General features: G+C 44.6%; 1 protein-coding gene and 1 long non-coding RNA gene across 3 annotated transcripts in view; one reads left to right on the top strand and one right to left on the bottom strand.

Moving 5' to 3' along the window:
* The window catches only part of ACY1 (aminoacylase 1), a 38,662-nt gene extending 27,465 nt beyond the window's left edge, over positions 1-11,197 (bottom strand). Inside the window, exons 1-3 of one of the 2 annotated variants that reach the window (XM_033926079.1) lie at positions 10,887-11,197; positions 5,403-5,547; positions 3,078-3,142 (exon numbers count right to left, since the gene is read on the bottom strand). In XM_033926079.1, the coding sequence (XP_033781970.1) occupies positions 3,078-3,142; positions 5,403-5,526 (189 nt within the window). In that variant the 5' untranslated portion in view covers positions 5,527-5,547; positions 10,887-11,197. Of the gene's footprint in view, positions 1-3,077; positions 3,143-5,402; positions 5,604-10,886 lie in introns of both variants that reach the window. The other variant, XM_033926078.1, reaches the window with a different exon arrangement.
* LOC117351174 overlaps positions 11,151-16,178 on the top strand; it is a 30,542-nt gene continuing 25,514 nt past the window's right edge. The window contains exons 1-2 of the long non-coding RNA XR_004537346.1: positions 11,151-11,227; positions 13,787-13,921. This is a non-coding gene — a long non-coding RNA (uncharacterized LOC117351174). The remainder of the gene's footprint in view (positions 11,228-13,786; positions 13,922-16,178) is intronic.

The raw sequence follows: 16,178 nt of genomic DNA on the forward strand, positions 1-16,178 counted from the left end.
CAGCATAAAACAGTAACATCTATTCAGATTCTTCCAGCCCAAGTGCTGACTGGCATCCAAGAAACAACTTGGACAAGCATAAACAGACAGTAGGCAGCGCAGGAAGGACAGGGCGGGAGCCTAGAATGGCTCACCTATCTACTGGAAAAGAGTTTACCAGGATAAGTATATACAGTACTCCCCCAATATTCGTGGGGGTTCCGTTCCAGGAACCACCGCGAATGTTGAAAAACCGTGACACGCAGCTCCTGATTGGCGAGGCCCGACTTTAGTACAGAAAGAGACGGTCAGAGCATACCGCAGGTGATTTCCTTCACTCTCCTGCCTCTCCGGCTGCCCTCTCCTGCCCGGTCATCCATGGTCAGAAAATACCGTGAATCGCGGACGGCGAATGACCGGAGGAGCACTGTCATCTCTTTTTCCAGTGCAATAGGTGAGATATTCTAGACAAGTGGGACATACCAAAGCAGTCCTTAAATGTTAGGGTGGGCTAACTGTGCCGGCCCAGAAAACTGAGGACCCAAAGGCAGAGTCCTTTCTCGCCTCCAAATCCACTCTGTGTGCAAAAAGGACCATGGTCATGCAGATCTCCTCAGGGGAGCCCACACTTGCTTCAGCCCATGAAGAAGCCATAGTCCTAGTAGAATGCACCTTAATGGAAAGGGAGACTGTGTCCTGGATAGGCAGACAAAATGGTCCTAAGGATCCATCTGGATATTGGTGCCTTGGAAGCAGGAGCGCCGACAGAACGAATCAGCACAAACAGATGATCCAAGAAACTAAACCTCGATAGTGACCTCCAGATAGTGAAGGAGCTCTCAGCATGTATCCAGCATCCTCAAAATGCAATCCTGTTTCTTAGAACCTGTAGGCTGAAAAACAGGCAAATGCACTTCCTGATCAACAGGGAAAGCCAAAACCACCTTCGGCAGGAAAAAAAGAAGCGTGCGCAAGAAATGACCAGACACCGAGAATCGGAAGAACGGCTCTCTACAAGAAAGAGCCTGAAGTTTTGAGACAGATCTCGCTGATGTAACAGCAACCAGAAGGACGTCTTGACTCTCAAGCATCCTGAAGAAGTACCAAGGGAGCTTTGGAAAGGCCAGACAGCATCAGGTTGAGGTCCCACAAAGGGAACGGTGGTGTTATTGGCGGTCTAATGCAAAGAGCCCCTTTCAGAAATCTGACAACGGCAGGGTGAGACGCCAAAGACTAAGGACGGTCCCGGGTTCTTAAACAAGAGAGCCCAGCCACTTGGACTCAAAGGGATGCCACAATGAGGCCTTTATCTAGACCAGCCAGAAGAAAGGCAAGAACCACCAAAATCGGAGCAGAAAACATGCTCTATTCGTTCCTGGGCACAAGAATGCTGGAAAGTCTTCCATGCCTTACCATAGGCAGACACAGGAGTCAACTGAATAGATTTGAGAAGCATGGCGAGAACTACCTCTGAACAGCCTGTGTATGCGAAAACTGCACACTCAAAAGCTAAGAGCAAAGTGACCTCGGTCCTCCATAGAGACCGGAGCAGGTTCAGAAGGGCGCGGAACCGAAGGCCGTGACCTTTGCGAAGAGTTATTTATTTAAACTATGTATGAATAATTGTAACAATGGTGAAACTAAAGTAGACAGAATAGAATTGCTAATCAATGCGATGGATGTGCTTGTTTTTGAGTGCAAATTAACTCAAAATGCAGCTCGATAGTCAATATACAAACATGCAATTCATCATCCACCATCTGCAACGAGTGGTGGACACCTGGAATGCTCTCCCAGAGGAGGTTATTGCGGAATCCACCGTTCTAGGATTTAAAAGCAAACTAGATGCACATCTCCTTACGAGAGGCATAGAGGGATATGGGTGACTAAAATTACGCCAGGTTTACACCTGGCTGGGCCTCCGCGTATGCGGATCGCCGGACTTGATGGATCGAAGGTCTGATCCGAAGATGGCAGTTCTTATGTTCTTATGTTTAATAATAACTTTATTTTTGTATACTGCAATACCACAAGCAGTTCAGAGCGGTTTACAGAGGAAGAGAGTGTATACAGACAGCGATGTTACAGAAAAGGACTTTCAAATTTACATTAGCATGCCAAGAGTAGTCAAGATTTATCCGGAAGCATTTCAAAGATACAAGAAGACGGGAAAGGAGTCAGAGAAATTTATCAAAGAGATAGGTTTTAATTGATTTCCTGAAGGTTTAGTAGGAGGGTGCATTTGAAATGAAGTTGGTTAAACATTTATTCCATTTGCCTGCTTGGAATGATAATGATCTATCCAGGAATCTCTTGTAGGTACAGCCATTATGGGTGAGGGCTCAGGCACATTTGATCACTCTTTTTCACTGCCCACTTGCCCAGTATTTTTCAGTATTTGGTTGGTCTCCATAGCTCCCCACTCTTCTGGAAAGAGAAAATACCTCTGTCCTACCAGTTGAGCCTGTCGAAGTCTCTAATCACTAGCGTTTGCGTTGTCCTGCCTGCTCGCTAGCTAATAGTAACATAGTAGAAGACGGCAGATAAAGACCCGAATCGTCCATCTAGTCTGCCCAACCTGATTCAATCTAAAAGTTTGTTGAGGTTTTTTTCCCCCTTCTTAGCTATTTCTGGGCAAGAATCCAAAGCTCTGCCCGCAACTGTTCTTAGCTTCCAAATACCGAGTCTCCTCAAAGCTCACTCCAGTCCGTCTACACCCTCCCAGCCAATGAAGCCCTCCCCAGCCCATCCTCCCCCAAACGGCCATATACAGACACAAACCGTGCAAGTTTGCCCAGTACTGGCCTTAGTTCTTCAATATTTACTATTATTTTCTGATTCTAGATCCTGCAGTACATCAAGTTTGCCACTCAAGAGAGCCACGAGCAGTGAGCAAGATCTCAGACAGATATGCTCTCTTAGTTCCCTTTGCTACTATCTATAGCGCTGAAAGGCGTACACAGTGCTGTGCATTTTAAGTATTATCCTGTGTTTCTTAATCTTCACTTGCAAGCCAGGGCCACCCTGGGGTCCTAAAACATTACTTGTCCATGGTTGGCACTACCCGTCATCAGTTAGATGGCTTAAGCTTGTTTTACCTCCACTTTCTGGCAAGCCAGTCCAAGCTCTTCAGCAATCCGCTCCAGGAAATGTATAGCTCCATCTGCAAGAGCAAAATATGTCAGATCAGCAGAGTTAGTCATTAGCTTCTGGCTCACCTCACCTCTCCTCTGTCCCCTCTCTCATCTGCTGCACACTTTAGGCCCTGGGAGTCTATCAGGGATGGGCCACGATTTCCAATGTTCAATGATATGGCAATAGCAGACTCCCACAGAGCTCTGCACATGTAATTCAGAATTGCAGTATCCCATGGCCCAGGCACAGCACGTTAAGGTGATTCATTGGTGCCTATGCACCTCAGTCCCACCCTGCAGTGCCCCCTCCTATTGCATTACTAAGATTCATACACTGCTCCAACGGTGCACCTCGGTTCTGCCTGGTGGACCCCCTCGTAGGCCTACATAAGTCTGTCAGTGCACCTCATTCCCACCCTGCGCCACCGATACATAGCTATCAGTGCACCTCAGTCCTGCCCTGCTGCACTCATGCTATTCCTCTACTGAATCCCACTGCCACTCATAGCTCTGCCAATGCAGCTCAGCACATTAAAGGGACAGTACTTCTGTTCATCTGGGTGCAGAGGAGTTCACTTGGCCTTTTGGCTAAGATCAAGTGTAGTGTGAAGTGTAGTATCACATATGTACAGAGGAGACACCAGGGATGGACAGAATCAAGGTACAGCCTGTGGCTGCATGGGAAAGACGGACAACAAAACTAAGGTTAATACCTAATTCACTTTTATTTGAAAACTAGCTGATCACCCGGCGTTGCCTGGATATTTATTTATCCCAATCTTCCGGTATCGATAGACTTGTATTCAGTGATTACGCCTGGAACTTGGACTTAAACGGCATTGGGAATGTCAGTATTCATCTCAGCGAGCCCGAAAAGTATGGATTAGACACCAGTATCTGATATCATCCCCTTCCCACCCCCACAGTATTTTTTCCCAGTCATATGTACGCCAAGTTTGGTTGAAATCTGTCCATGCGTTTCAGAGTTATGCTGGAACATACGATTTTATAGATAGACGGAAGGTATGCTTTTTTACAACCTTGATGTTTGGTCTTATCGCCTTCTAATTTGGATTGTATTATTGTTTTCTGTATAGCAACTAATTCTGAACCTTGGACCTTGAGCTCCTCTAGATATGTTTTGGATAGCAGCAAACGTTACTCATTGATACACGAGCAACGATGGGGTCAGGCGTCAAAGCAAAACAATGTGCTTGTAACCCCAGATACCTCTCAGTTCTGTGCGGTTTACAGAGTTAAGATACTGGACATTCACAGTGAATTACAATCAATGAGTTAAAAAAATTTATGTCCTCATCCAGCCCGCAATCATATGATTAAGGTGAGCTCACATGCCAATACGCTTTTCCTTTATTTTTACAGAGTATTAAAATGCATCATGCCTCCTGTGTGCACGACTTGACTATGGTTCGTGGTTCCCTTTATTTGATATGCGGCCAACCATCGTGCATATCTAGGTGGTTTACAATTGTAAAAAGAGAGCGTAATAAAGAGATTATTCTTTGTGGGGGGTGAAAATAGGACGAACACATCTGGAGGCCTAGGTTACATTGATTTAGAAAAAAGGTTAGGGGTTGTAAGAGGATCACACAGATGGGATAAGAAACGGAAAGACAATATAGCCTTCAAGAATGGAGAATGCATTGTAAGGCACGTTAGTCTGGAGGGAACGCCTTAGTAAAAAAGTATGTCATCAATATTTGTTTGAAGATTTGGGGGGACGATTCAAGTCTGATATCAATAGGGAGTTGAGAGCTGCACAGGAATGGAGATTGTGGAAATCCCGTGAAACCCGCAAGAAGTTGGCATGGAATTTCCATGGGGATGGAAGCAGGGTTGTTATTAAAATCTCTGGCGACACCAACATGAGGCTTGGAACGCACTGACAGAGACGACTTATCCACTCACATCCATGCCGTTTAAACGGTATCAAAGCAATTCTTTTTGAGCTACTATTTTCAGGGTAAAAAAATTCTTTTCTGAATTTATACAATTTTCCTATTCAAAGAAAAGTTCTCTCTGGGAGGTTTTCATGCCTACGGGGTTGTACCTTTGAGGTCCGAGAAGTGGTTTAATTTCGGACCGAGTTCCGAGGCTTTTCCTCCCACGATTAAGTGCATGTTTTCACTTATGAATCAAAGAGACAAGACTTGAAAAGAAGTTTTGGATCATTCTGCTGTGTTTAGAAACAGTTAGTTGAATATCTGGTGGGATTTATGAGATATAGGACCTTCCTTCTGTCTCTCTTACAAAAGCAGCTAGGCTTACCATAATCTGGCTGCGGATGAACTGTACGGATCCTCAGATACTCCCGGAAGCACGTAGTGGATGGATTTTCTTGGCAATTTAAGTTCTGCTTTTCCAGCTTTTGCGAGTCTTTCTCAGGGAACATTCTTGTCTTTCCACTGGTTTGCTGCATCCCGGCCAGGAAATACAAGAGATGATGAGTGCAGAATCGCTTTCCTCTTCCTTTAAGATTCAAGAAACTTTATTGACATGAAAATTTTTACCCACAAACAAAATAGCACAATGTAACAGAGGTTTGGGGGCATGAATTATCATGGGTGCTCTATAGTGATTTGGGGGTCACCAAATTCAAAACTGACCTTAATTTTTTGGTATAACTCTCTGATTGTTGGAAAAAGAGCATTGGCCTCTTGTGCCAGCGTTAGATTTCCCTCTGATGTCACTTCCTGGCCCCGTGAACCGGAAGTGATTCAGAGGGTAACCAGGCTGGCGCGAGCAACAGGCAGAAGTTGCTCGTGCTAGCAAAGATAATACAGAGGTGGGTGGGAGGGATGGTGCGAGCGGGGAGGGCAGGTGCCAGCGCCCCCTACTTGGCACCTGGGGCAGTTCGCACTCCCCCACATCCCCCCCTTACTGCTCCACTGGCAGTGCTTTAACACAGGCTTTACACTCTAGAGACAGGCAGGTTTCCTGCAGAACTTGCTTGTTCCTCAATATTGAAAATGTGATAGTGAAACACCACCTCCCACTGGTAGGACTGTAGATGGCAGTCTCCCATTCACCTTAAGAGTGCATGATTCTGGAAACAGCACCTGCCACGGTAGGCGCCTGCAAAATGAATGCCTATCGCATGTCAATCACTGGTAGGCACCTCCTCCAGAATCACGCCTATTTTTGGTACAGACGCCTTAAATTTAGGCCAGCGTTTTACAGGTCTACATCTAAGATCTATGACTTGTACCTTTGGAAGCGTCTAGGCACGTCTACGGCCACCTAATGCCACTTGCGGTGTAAGGCATGCCATAGGCGTGCCTAGACGCCTCCTTATGCACATGGACACCTACAAAATGCGGCGGTCAGGCTGATTTTTAGGTTGAAGAAATACGATCACGTAACACCCTCCTATCGAGTACTGAATTGGCTGCCAATGGTGGCGCGGGTGAAGTTTAAGTTTGGTTGCTTCTGTTTTAAGGCTTTGCTTGGTTTAGCTCCCAAATATAGAATTGAGCTTTTCTCTTTTGCAACCAACAGACATAAGAGAAACTCACATCTGAATTTTGCTTTTCCGCCTGTTAAGAGGATGTAAACTTAAAAAACATCATCAAAATCTTTTTTCATATCGAGCAGCGTTATGGGGGTAAGGATTTAGGACAATTGCTTTTGCTTACTGACATTTACGGGGAATTTAGGAGACTTCTAAAAACATATCTGATTCGTAACAATTTTATTATGCACTATTTCGATCATTTTAGTGTCTCTAATTATTGGCTTTTAACTTTTTTAGTTCCATTCAACTTTTATTGTTTTGGGTTTTTTTTTAAACTATTGTAAACTACATAGAACTTTACGGCCTTGCGGTATATAAACTGATTATTACTATTATTATTACTACACTATAGGCATCGTTTGCCACATAGATGGTTTTAAAAAAAACAACAAAAAACCATGCACCCCGATTGGTCCATTAGACAGCGGAAGGACGCCTACCGCTGCTTCCATTTGGGACCCTGTTTTTAGAATAAGGCCCAGAAGGAAAAGTGTTGTATTACCTAATTTAGTTGTCTTTGCATCTCAGGATTTTGGGCCCTTTATAGAATCTGAGGCAATGGAAGTTAAGGCAAAGAGCGGCATTGGGATTTGAACCCAGTTCCCCTGGGTCTCAGGCCACTCCTCCACTGCCTATTTTATAAAGGCAATATGCTTTTATGTGCTTTTTTATAAAACCACCCCAATGAAAAAAGGCAAATATATCTATTACTGCTCCAATTATGTGTACGAGTATGCATGCGCATATTTCTGACTATCTCTGGGAAAAGGTGTCATCGTTGAGTGTATAGCGGTGACTAAGAGAGCAAACAAATGTTAGGAATTATCAGGAAAGGAATGGAAAACAAAGATGAAAATGTTATAAATGCCTTTGTATCTTTTTATGGTACAGCTGCACCTCGAATATTGTCTGCATTTCTAGTCACTGCATCTCAAAAAAGATATAGCAGAATTTAAAAAGGTATACAGAAGGGTGAAAAAAATGATAAAAGGGATGCGACGGCTTCCCTATGAGGAAAGGCTAAAGCAGCTAGGGTTCTTCTGCCTGGAAAAGAGATGGCTCAGGAGAGATACAATAGAGGTCTATAAAATACTGAGTGGAGTGAAAAGGTAGATGTGAATTGCTTGTTTATTCTTTCCAAAAATACTAGGACTGGGGGACATACAGTGAAGCTATTAAGTGGTAGATTTACAACAAACTGGAGATGATACTTCTTCACTCAATGTGTAATTAAACTCTGGAATTCATTGCCAGAAAATGTGGTGAAAGTAGTTAGCTTAGCAGGGTTTAAAAAAGATTTGGATAACTTCCTATTATTAAGATGAATTTGGGGAAATCAATTGCTTATTCCTAGGATTAGCAGTGTAAAATCTGTTTTACTCCTTGGAGATTTTGCCAGGTACTTGTGACCTAGATTGGACAATGTTGGAAACAGGATACTGGGTTTGATCCACTCAGTATGGCAACTCTTTATGTTCTTAGTCACCAGAAGCAAAAATATTCCTGTGGCCTTCGGTGCATTTTCCGCAGGAGAATCGCTACCGTGGCTTTGTTAAAGGGGCCCTAAGTATATTCATTGTGGGTTTCCTGAAAACTGGAATGTGTGGGGCTCCCCAGGACAGGTTTGGGATCCACTCTGTTATGGTAGATGCACACAGTCGTGCCATTTAGGGAATTCCCTTTCATGTAATTACTTAAAAGGTTAGTGCTCTTCAACTTGGAAAACAGATGGGTGATGGGGAGATGAGTGAAGTGTAAGTGGTGTTGAACGGATACAAGTGGATCGATTTTTTACTCTGTCAAAAATGACAAAGACTAGGGGGTCACTCGATGACGTTACAGGGAAATACGTTTAAAACCAATAGTAGGAAATTTTTTTTCACTCAGAGAATAGTTAAGCTCTGGAACGCATTGCCAGAAGATGTGGTAAGAGCGGATAGCGTAGCTGGTTTTAAGAAAGGTTTGGACAAGTTCCTGGAGGAAAAGTCCATGGCCATTGAGAAAGACATGGAGGAAGCCACTGCTTGCACTGGATCGGCAGAATGAAATGTTGCTGTTTGTTGTCAGGTACTAGTGACCTGGATTGGCCACCGTGAAGACGGGCTATTGGGCTAGATCAGGGATCTCAAAGTCCCTCCTTGAGGGCCGCCATCCAGTCGGGTTTTCAGGATTTCCCCATTGAAAGCAGTGCATGCACATAGATCTCATGCATATTAATTGGGGAAATCCTGAAAACCCGACTGGATTGCGGCCCTCAAGGAGGGACTTTGAGACCCCTGGGCTACATGGACCATTGGTCTGACCCAGTAAGGCTATTCTTATGTTCCTATGCACAGAATCCAGGCGTCCTCTTACATGTTCTGATCATTCAGTGTGGATCAGATGCAAAATTGAAAATTTGTTAGGATGCAAACACATGCACATGCTTCTGAAAACCCCATACTTTTTATGTTGAAGGCAAACTGCCTAGATTTTGTTGGCAGCATAGACATTTTTTAAATAAATAAATACTAATTCTAGTTACCAGATGAGTTGGAAACAACAGGAAGAAGACACAGTCTGAACTTATGTTCTCATATGCAGTGGGACAGTTATTTTTTTTTATCCTCTTACAAAACTTGCCTATGCACAGTGGAGCAAAACGCAGATACTCTGATGAGCTGCATCGTGGTATGAGAACATTGTTTTTATGAGCAGTAAGTCTAATAGATAAAATACTAATTAAATAACATCTACGGTCGCTCCCAAGGCACCAGAAAACAAGAGAGCTATATAATACAGTTATGGCTCTGGCTGCTCTCTCTGTGCTCCTAAAGTCACCTCACCAGCCCCTTACTGAGGCTGTGCAAGATTTTTTTAATCTAAATTTATCCTCTAGGTTAAGTAGCCTTTATATGATTAAAGATTAAAATTCTTGTGGTTTAGAAAAATGTATTTATTTTCCTATAAAGCACTACTTTTTCTTTTCACTAGTGTCTGCCAGGCATGCCAGATTAATCCAACACGTCGAGAGTTAAATGCCCTCATGTGGTACCTGAATGCATTGCTTACTAAAGATAGATGTGGAACTAGAGCTGATCAAAGAACAGAGGACTTTTGTCTCCAGTGGGTTCTAAGAGCTGAACAAGTTCCACTCCCTTCCCTGCCTCTGTGTCTGGAATCTGAGGAGTGAAGCAGTAAGTCCCACTCCCCTCCCTGCCTCAGTGCCTGGGATATGAGAAGTGAAGCAGTAAGTCCCACTCCCCTCCCTGCCTCTGTGCCTGGGATCTGAGAAGTGAGGCAGTAAATCCCACTCCCCTCCCTGCCTCAGTGCCTGGGATATGAGAAGTGAAGCAGTAAATCCCACTCCTCACCCTGCCTCTGTGTCTGGGATCTGAGAAGTGAAGCAGTAAGTCCCACTCCTTACCCTGCCTCTGAATCTGGGATCTGAGAAGTGAAGCAGTAGGTCCCACTCCCCTCCATGCCTCTGAATCTGGGATCTGAGAAGTGAAGCAGTAGGTCCCACTCCCCTCCCTGCCTCTGTGCCTGGGATCTGAGAAGTGAAGCAGTAAATCCCACTCCCCTCCCTGCCTCTGTGCCTGGGATCTGAGAAGTGAAGCAATAAGTCCCACTCCCCTCCCTGCCTCTGTGCCTGGGATCTGAGGAGTGAAGCAGTAAGTCCCACTCCCCTCCCTGCCTCTGTGCCTGGGATCTGAGAAGTGAAGCAGTAAGTCCCACTCCCCTCCCTGCCTCTGTGCCTGGGATCTGAGAAGTGAAGCAGTAAATCCCACTCCCCTCCCTGTCTCTGTGCCTGGGATCTGAGAAGTGAAGCAATAAGTCCCACTCCCCTCCCTGCCTCTGTGCCTGGGATCTGAGGAGTGAAGCAGTAAGTCCCACTCCCCTCCCTGCCTCTGTGCCTGGGATCTGAGAAGTGAAGCAGTAAGTCCCACTCCCCTCCCTGCCTCTGTGCCTGGGATCTGAGAAGTGAAGCAGTAAATCCCACTCCCCTCCCTGCCTCTGTGCCTGGGATCTGAGAAGTGAAGCAATAAGTCCCACTCCCCTCCCTGCCTCTGTGCCTGGGATCTGAGAAGTGAAGCAGTAAGTCCCACTCCCCTCCCTGCCTCTGTGCCTGGGATCTGAGAAGTGAAGCAGTAAGTCCCACTCCCCTCCCTGCCTCTGTGCCTGGGATCTGAGAAGTGAAGCAGTAAGTCCCACTCCCCTTCCTGCCTCTGTGCCTGGGATCTGTAAGTTGCACTTACCTCCCTGTGCCTGGGATCTCTGAACGTGATGCAGTCTTCCCTGTTCCCCTGAGCTATGAGGAGTGATGCAGCGAGCTCCTGTCCCCGCCTGGGTTGTGAGAGGTGAAGTCGCGTGCTCAGCTCATCCCTCTGCAGGATCCGATAGCCCACACTCAGCACTACGGCAGATCAAAGTACAAAACCTCCCCTAGCCCTGCAAGACCCAACCAATCCATCACCCATTCAAGTCCACAGCAGGGGAGTGCAATCCACAGCAGAAAGCATGGAACGGAGCAAGAGCAAGCAGGAACTTAGAAGGTGGATGTTGGCTCAATGCTGGCCTTTCCGACAGCCCTACCCAGGTGAATTATGGGAACTTCAGCCCCGATGTCAATGTAGGATTCCAAATCCCACATTGCATTAGTGTGAGAGTTCAAAACCAGGACTGGCTGAAAAGTCTCTCTTTTGGAACTAGAATACTAGATCATTTTTAACTGCTCTATAAAGCGCCTAAAGCAGGGATGTCAAAGTCCCTCCTTGAGGGCTGCAATCCAGTCAGGTTTTCAGGATTTCCCCAATGAAAATGCATGAGATCTATTAGCATACAATGAAAGCAGTGACTGCAAATAGATCTCATGCATATTCATTGAGGAAATCCTGAAAACCCGACTGGATTGCAGCCCTCGAGGAGGGACTTTGACACCCCTGGCCTAGACCAGGGGTAGGCAATTCCGGTCCTCAAGAGTCAGGTCAGGTTTTCAGGATAGCCCCAATAAATATGCATGAGATAGATTTGCATCTCAAGGAGGCAGTGCATGCAAATCCATCTCATACATATTCATTGTGGATATCCTGAAAACCTGACCTAGCTCCAGCTCTCGAGGACCGGAATTGCCTACCTCTGGCCTAGACCCTCCCCTCAACCCAGTCTCCACTGCCACACCATTAACTCTACTCCAGGGGTTGGGAACTCCGGTCCTCGAGAGCCCTATTCCATTCAGGATTTCCCCAATGAATAAACATTGAAATCAGTGCATGCAAATAGATCTCATGCATATTCATTGGTGAAATCCTGAAAACCCAAATGGAATACGACTCTAGAGGACCAGGTCAAAAGCGCGCCGGGAGAAAGGCGCGCCCAGACAATTGAGCACAGCGCGCGCCGCCACGCCGCTCTAAATTAGTTTTTAGTGCTCCAACGGAGGGGCGTGGGGGGGAACCCCCTCCCCACTTTACTTAATAGGCATCGCGCCGCGTTGTGGGGGGTTGTAACCCCCCTCATTTTACTGAAAACTTTACTTTTTCCCTGTTTTTAGGGAAAAAGTTCAGTTTACAGTAAAATGTGGAGGGTTACAACCCCCCATAACGCCGGCGCAATGTCTATTAAGTAAACTGGGGGGGGTTCCCCAACAAAACCCCCGTCGGAGCCCCTAAAAACTGTAATTTAGAGCAGTGCGGCGGCACACGCTGCGCTCAATTGTCAGCACGCGCTTTAGTCTTTCGCGCCGTTGTCTATGAACCCCAGAGTTCCCTACCCCTGCTCTACTCTATCCTCATCTTGATCTGTCTGCTGACTTTGACACTGTTGATCACCGCCTCCTTCTCGACACGTTGTCTTTGCTGGGATTCCGGGGTTCTGCTCTCTCCTGGTTTTCTTCCTATATCTCTCATTGTATCTTCAGCGTGTTACGGTGGATCCTCCTCTGCCGCCATCCCGCTGTCTCTTGGCATAGCCTAAGGCTCTGTCCTGGGCCCTCTCATCTTTTCCCTATATACCCACTCTCTTGGTACGCTGATCTCATCTCATGGCAAAACTTTATTATCTCACAAGCTCCTAAAGTAGCCTAGACGGGTTAGGGCAGTTGGCATAGGCCTTGCTGATCTAGGTTCAAGACCGGGATTGGATGATTTTCTGAAGGAAAAGGGGATTGAAGGGTATAGATAGAGAGCTACTATACAGGTCCTGGACCTGATGGGCCGCCGTGTGAGTGGACTGCTGGGCGCGATGGACCTCTGGTCTGACCCAGCAGAGGCATTGCTTATGTTCTTATGTTATGTAATTAACCAAGTAAGAATACAGTTTCCTGCCGCAGCTCTGGGGTAAAACATAGGCCTCTCTTGGCTGAAGAGTTTCTGCAAATTAATTATTCTTTATTATTAAGATCTGTGGGGTGAGAAATGGCAGCAGTTACAGCAGTGGAATGAGGGGCTAAAACGCAGACCTGCAGGCATGAAATCTGAAACCTCAGCTGTCAAATGAAGATGTTTAAGGACCTGCGGTTGAGATCCGCGTTTTACCCCTTCCCATGGTATAGCAAGTAGAGTAAAACCTTGGTTTGCGAGCATAATTCGTTCCAGAAGCATGCTTGTAATCCAAAGCACTCGTATATCAAAGCGCATTTCAAGGAAACTCAGCCGATTCATTCCACAACCCAAAAACTTTAATATAAAATACTATATGTATTTGTATAGCAAAACCTCGCTCATTTAGAAGTCACTACACTCCCAGAGCGTCAGAGAGAGAAGAACCATTGGCTGAGTTGTGATGTGTGTATACTGTATGTACTCGTATTGCAAGACATCGCTTGTAAAACCAAGTTACTTGCAATCCAAGGTTTGACTGTATTTTTAAACAAACTATTTGAAAAAAAAAAAACCCAGGATATTGGGCTAGATCAGGGATCTCAAAGTCCCTCCTGGAGGGCCGCCATCCAGTCGGGTTTTCAAGATTTCCCCCAATGAATATGCATGAGATCTATTAGCATACAATGAAAGCAGTACATGCAAATAGATCTCATGCATATTTATTGGGGGAAATCCTGAAAACCCAACTGGATTGCGGCCCTCAAGGAGGGACTTTGAGACCCCTGGGCTAGATGGAGCATTGGTCTGACTCAGCTATTATTATGTCTTATCCTCAGCTAACTTGAAAGAACTTGAGCTAGTCTGCAAAGAATAAAGCTAAAACTTCCCACTGTGCAGTCACTGCAAAACAGGCCACAAAGGTCTTCACCAAGCATTAAGCAAAACAATTAAGAAACCCAAAAGTCTCAGTTGTAAGTATATTTCTTTGATTTGTCTTTCATTGTACAAATCAGTGCATTTTAAATTGTATTTTGGAGACAACAGAATGTGAAGAGTTTGGTGAGGCACGCTGTTATATTAACTTCAGCTAACGTGGAAAAACAGCCAGAACTGGAGAAAAAGTCTAGACTTTGTCCTCCACCATTTTTTTCCACATCACTGGCCACAGATAACAGAATTGGTCAAGAAACATATTTATATATTGATAGTTGTTATTTATTGGTATATGGGTGGGAGGGATGGGTTTCTTATATAATTATTTATTTGGAATAATACAAATAAGAATGTCAAGTGATGAATTAAGGTATTTCTGAATGAATGTTGTACACTTGTTGTAATTTTTGAAAATAAATAAAGATTTTTTTTTTTTTTTTAAAGAAACATTTATTTTTCTTTGTGTAGAAACAAATGGAAAGTAAATACAGTAGTAGGTTACTAGACAAGCTGGCAAGGTGTGTCTGTGGCAGGAGAATAAACAGAGAGGACAGCCAAGAAAGACAGATAAAGGGAAATAAGAGGGTATGTGAGGGGGAGAGCAAAGGAATTAAAAGGACTCAGAGAGCAGGGAGAGAAAAACATGTAAGTGGGAGGAAAGGAACATGACATGGAAGAGCATTTTTGATACGAATCTAAATCTGATTTTGGACATTTTATGGAAAAACATCCATAAATCCAGTAGCAAACATGACCATTTTCAAAACAGGAAAATATCTTTTTGTTTCAAAAATGGCCTTTTCTTAGATGTTTATGTGCTTAGTGCATCAATATTTTTGATCCATTAATTAAAAAAAAAAAAAAAAGTCCAAAAGAAAAAACGCACTCAAACATGCCATTGGGGTGCTGGAAGGGCAAATATTCTTAGTAGAATGGCCACATGGACATCTCTGCAGAGCAATGGGGCACCCTAGGGGACAATGTAGTGAACTTTACATAAAAGGTCCCAGGTACACACCTCACCATAACCCCAACATCTACTGTACCCAGCTGTATACCACAATAGCCCTTATGCCTGCAGGAGTCACCTATATGTAGGCATAGTAGGTTTTGGAGGGCTCACATGTTCTACCACTAGTTAGACTGGAATAGGGACCTGGGTCCCCATCTCTAAAGTCCACTTCACCGACCACTAGGCTACTCCAGGACCCTGCATAGGATTGGCCATAACCTCTGAAACTCTCATACAGGCTGGTATGCACTGTTTCTGTCACATCTTTGGGCGTGAAAGGGGGGTCAGCGACCAATGTGGGAGTAAGATGGGGTCATGCCTTAATCCTTCCAGGTCATCTGGTTAATTTAGGCATCTTTTTGGCACTTGTGATTGAAACAGGTTTAGCCTCAAATGCCCAATTTTTGCCTTGGACGGTTTCTACAATGTTCCATTATTGCAGAAAAATGCCTAAATCATAAGCCTGCCCTAATCCCACCCATATACATCCCCTTGAGATTTAGATGCACTACAGACAAAGGTATTAGGTGTAATGTTGGATTCTTGTCTGTCATTTCAATGCCAGATAAATCAACTCACAGAAAAAGAGCTTCTTTAGCCTTCGTATAATGAAGAAAGTTCGTAAACTGTTACAGCAGCATCATTTTGCAGTACTGGTTCAGTTGGATTATTGCAATTCTGTTGATGTGGGATTGAGTACAGGTAATGTGAAAAGGCTTCAGTTGAGTCAAAATACTGCAGCCAAACTGATTGTTGGAAAAAGGAAGTCTGATCATGTGTCTTTCCTTTTACGGAAACTTCATTTGCTCCCATTTTGATTGAGTGCGCACTGCACGTTATTTTCAATTTGTTGTTGAGATGGATGAGATAAAACCAGGTCTCCATTTTTAAATTGACTTTATTTATATCCAAAGATAAATAGCCTGTGAGGTGTATGTTTTCATTAAAACACAAAGACAAAAAAAAAAGTTTCTGCAAATCCAATCGTTCAGTATCTCCAATGGGTTTGTTTTCCACATCCAAAGAGAAACAGGTCAACAAAACCATTTTGCAGAAATGGCAAAAAGTGGAGATGATGCCCCTGAAGCCACAGACAGGTTAATAATTTGTAGATGACCCAACATGGTCTGTGTCAGGGGGTCATATAAATAAAATGTTACATAAGACCATAAGCCACGCCATACTGGGACAAGTATCCTGTTTTCAACACTGGCCAACCCAGGTCACACGTCCCTGGCAAGATCCCGAGTAAAACAGATTTAATGCTGCTTATCCTACTGCTA

The sequence above is a fragment of the Geotrypetes seraphini genome, chromosome 17 (assembly GCF_902459505.1).
Source record: "Geotrypetes seraphini chromosome 17, aGeoSer1.1, whole genome shotgun sequence".
Taxonomy (NCBI): domain Eukaryota; kingdom Metazoa; phylum Chordata; class Amphibia; order Gymnophiona; family Dermophiidae; genus Geotrypetes; species Geotrypetes seraphini.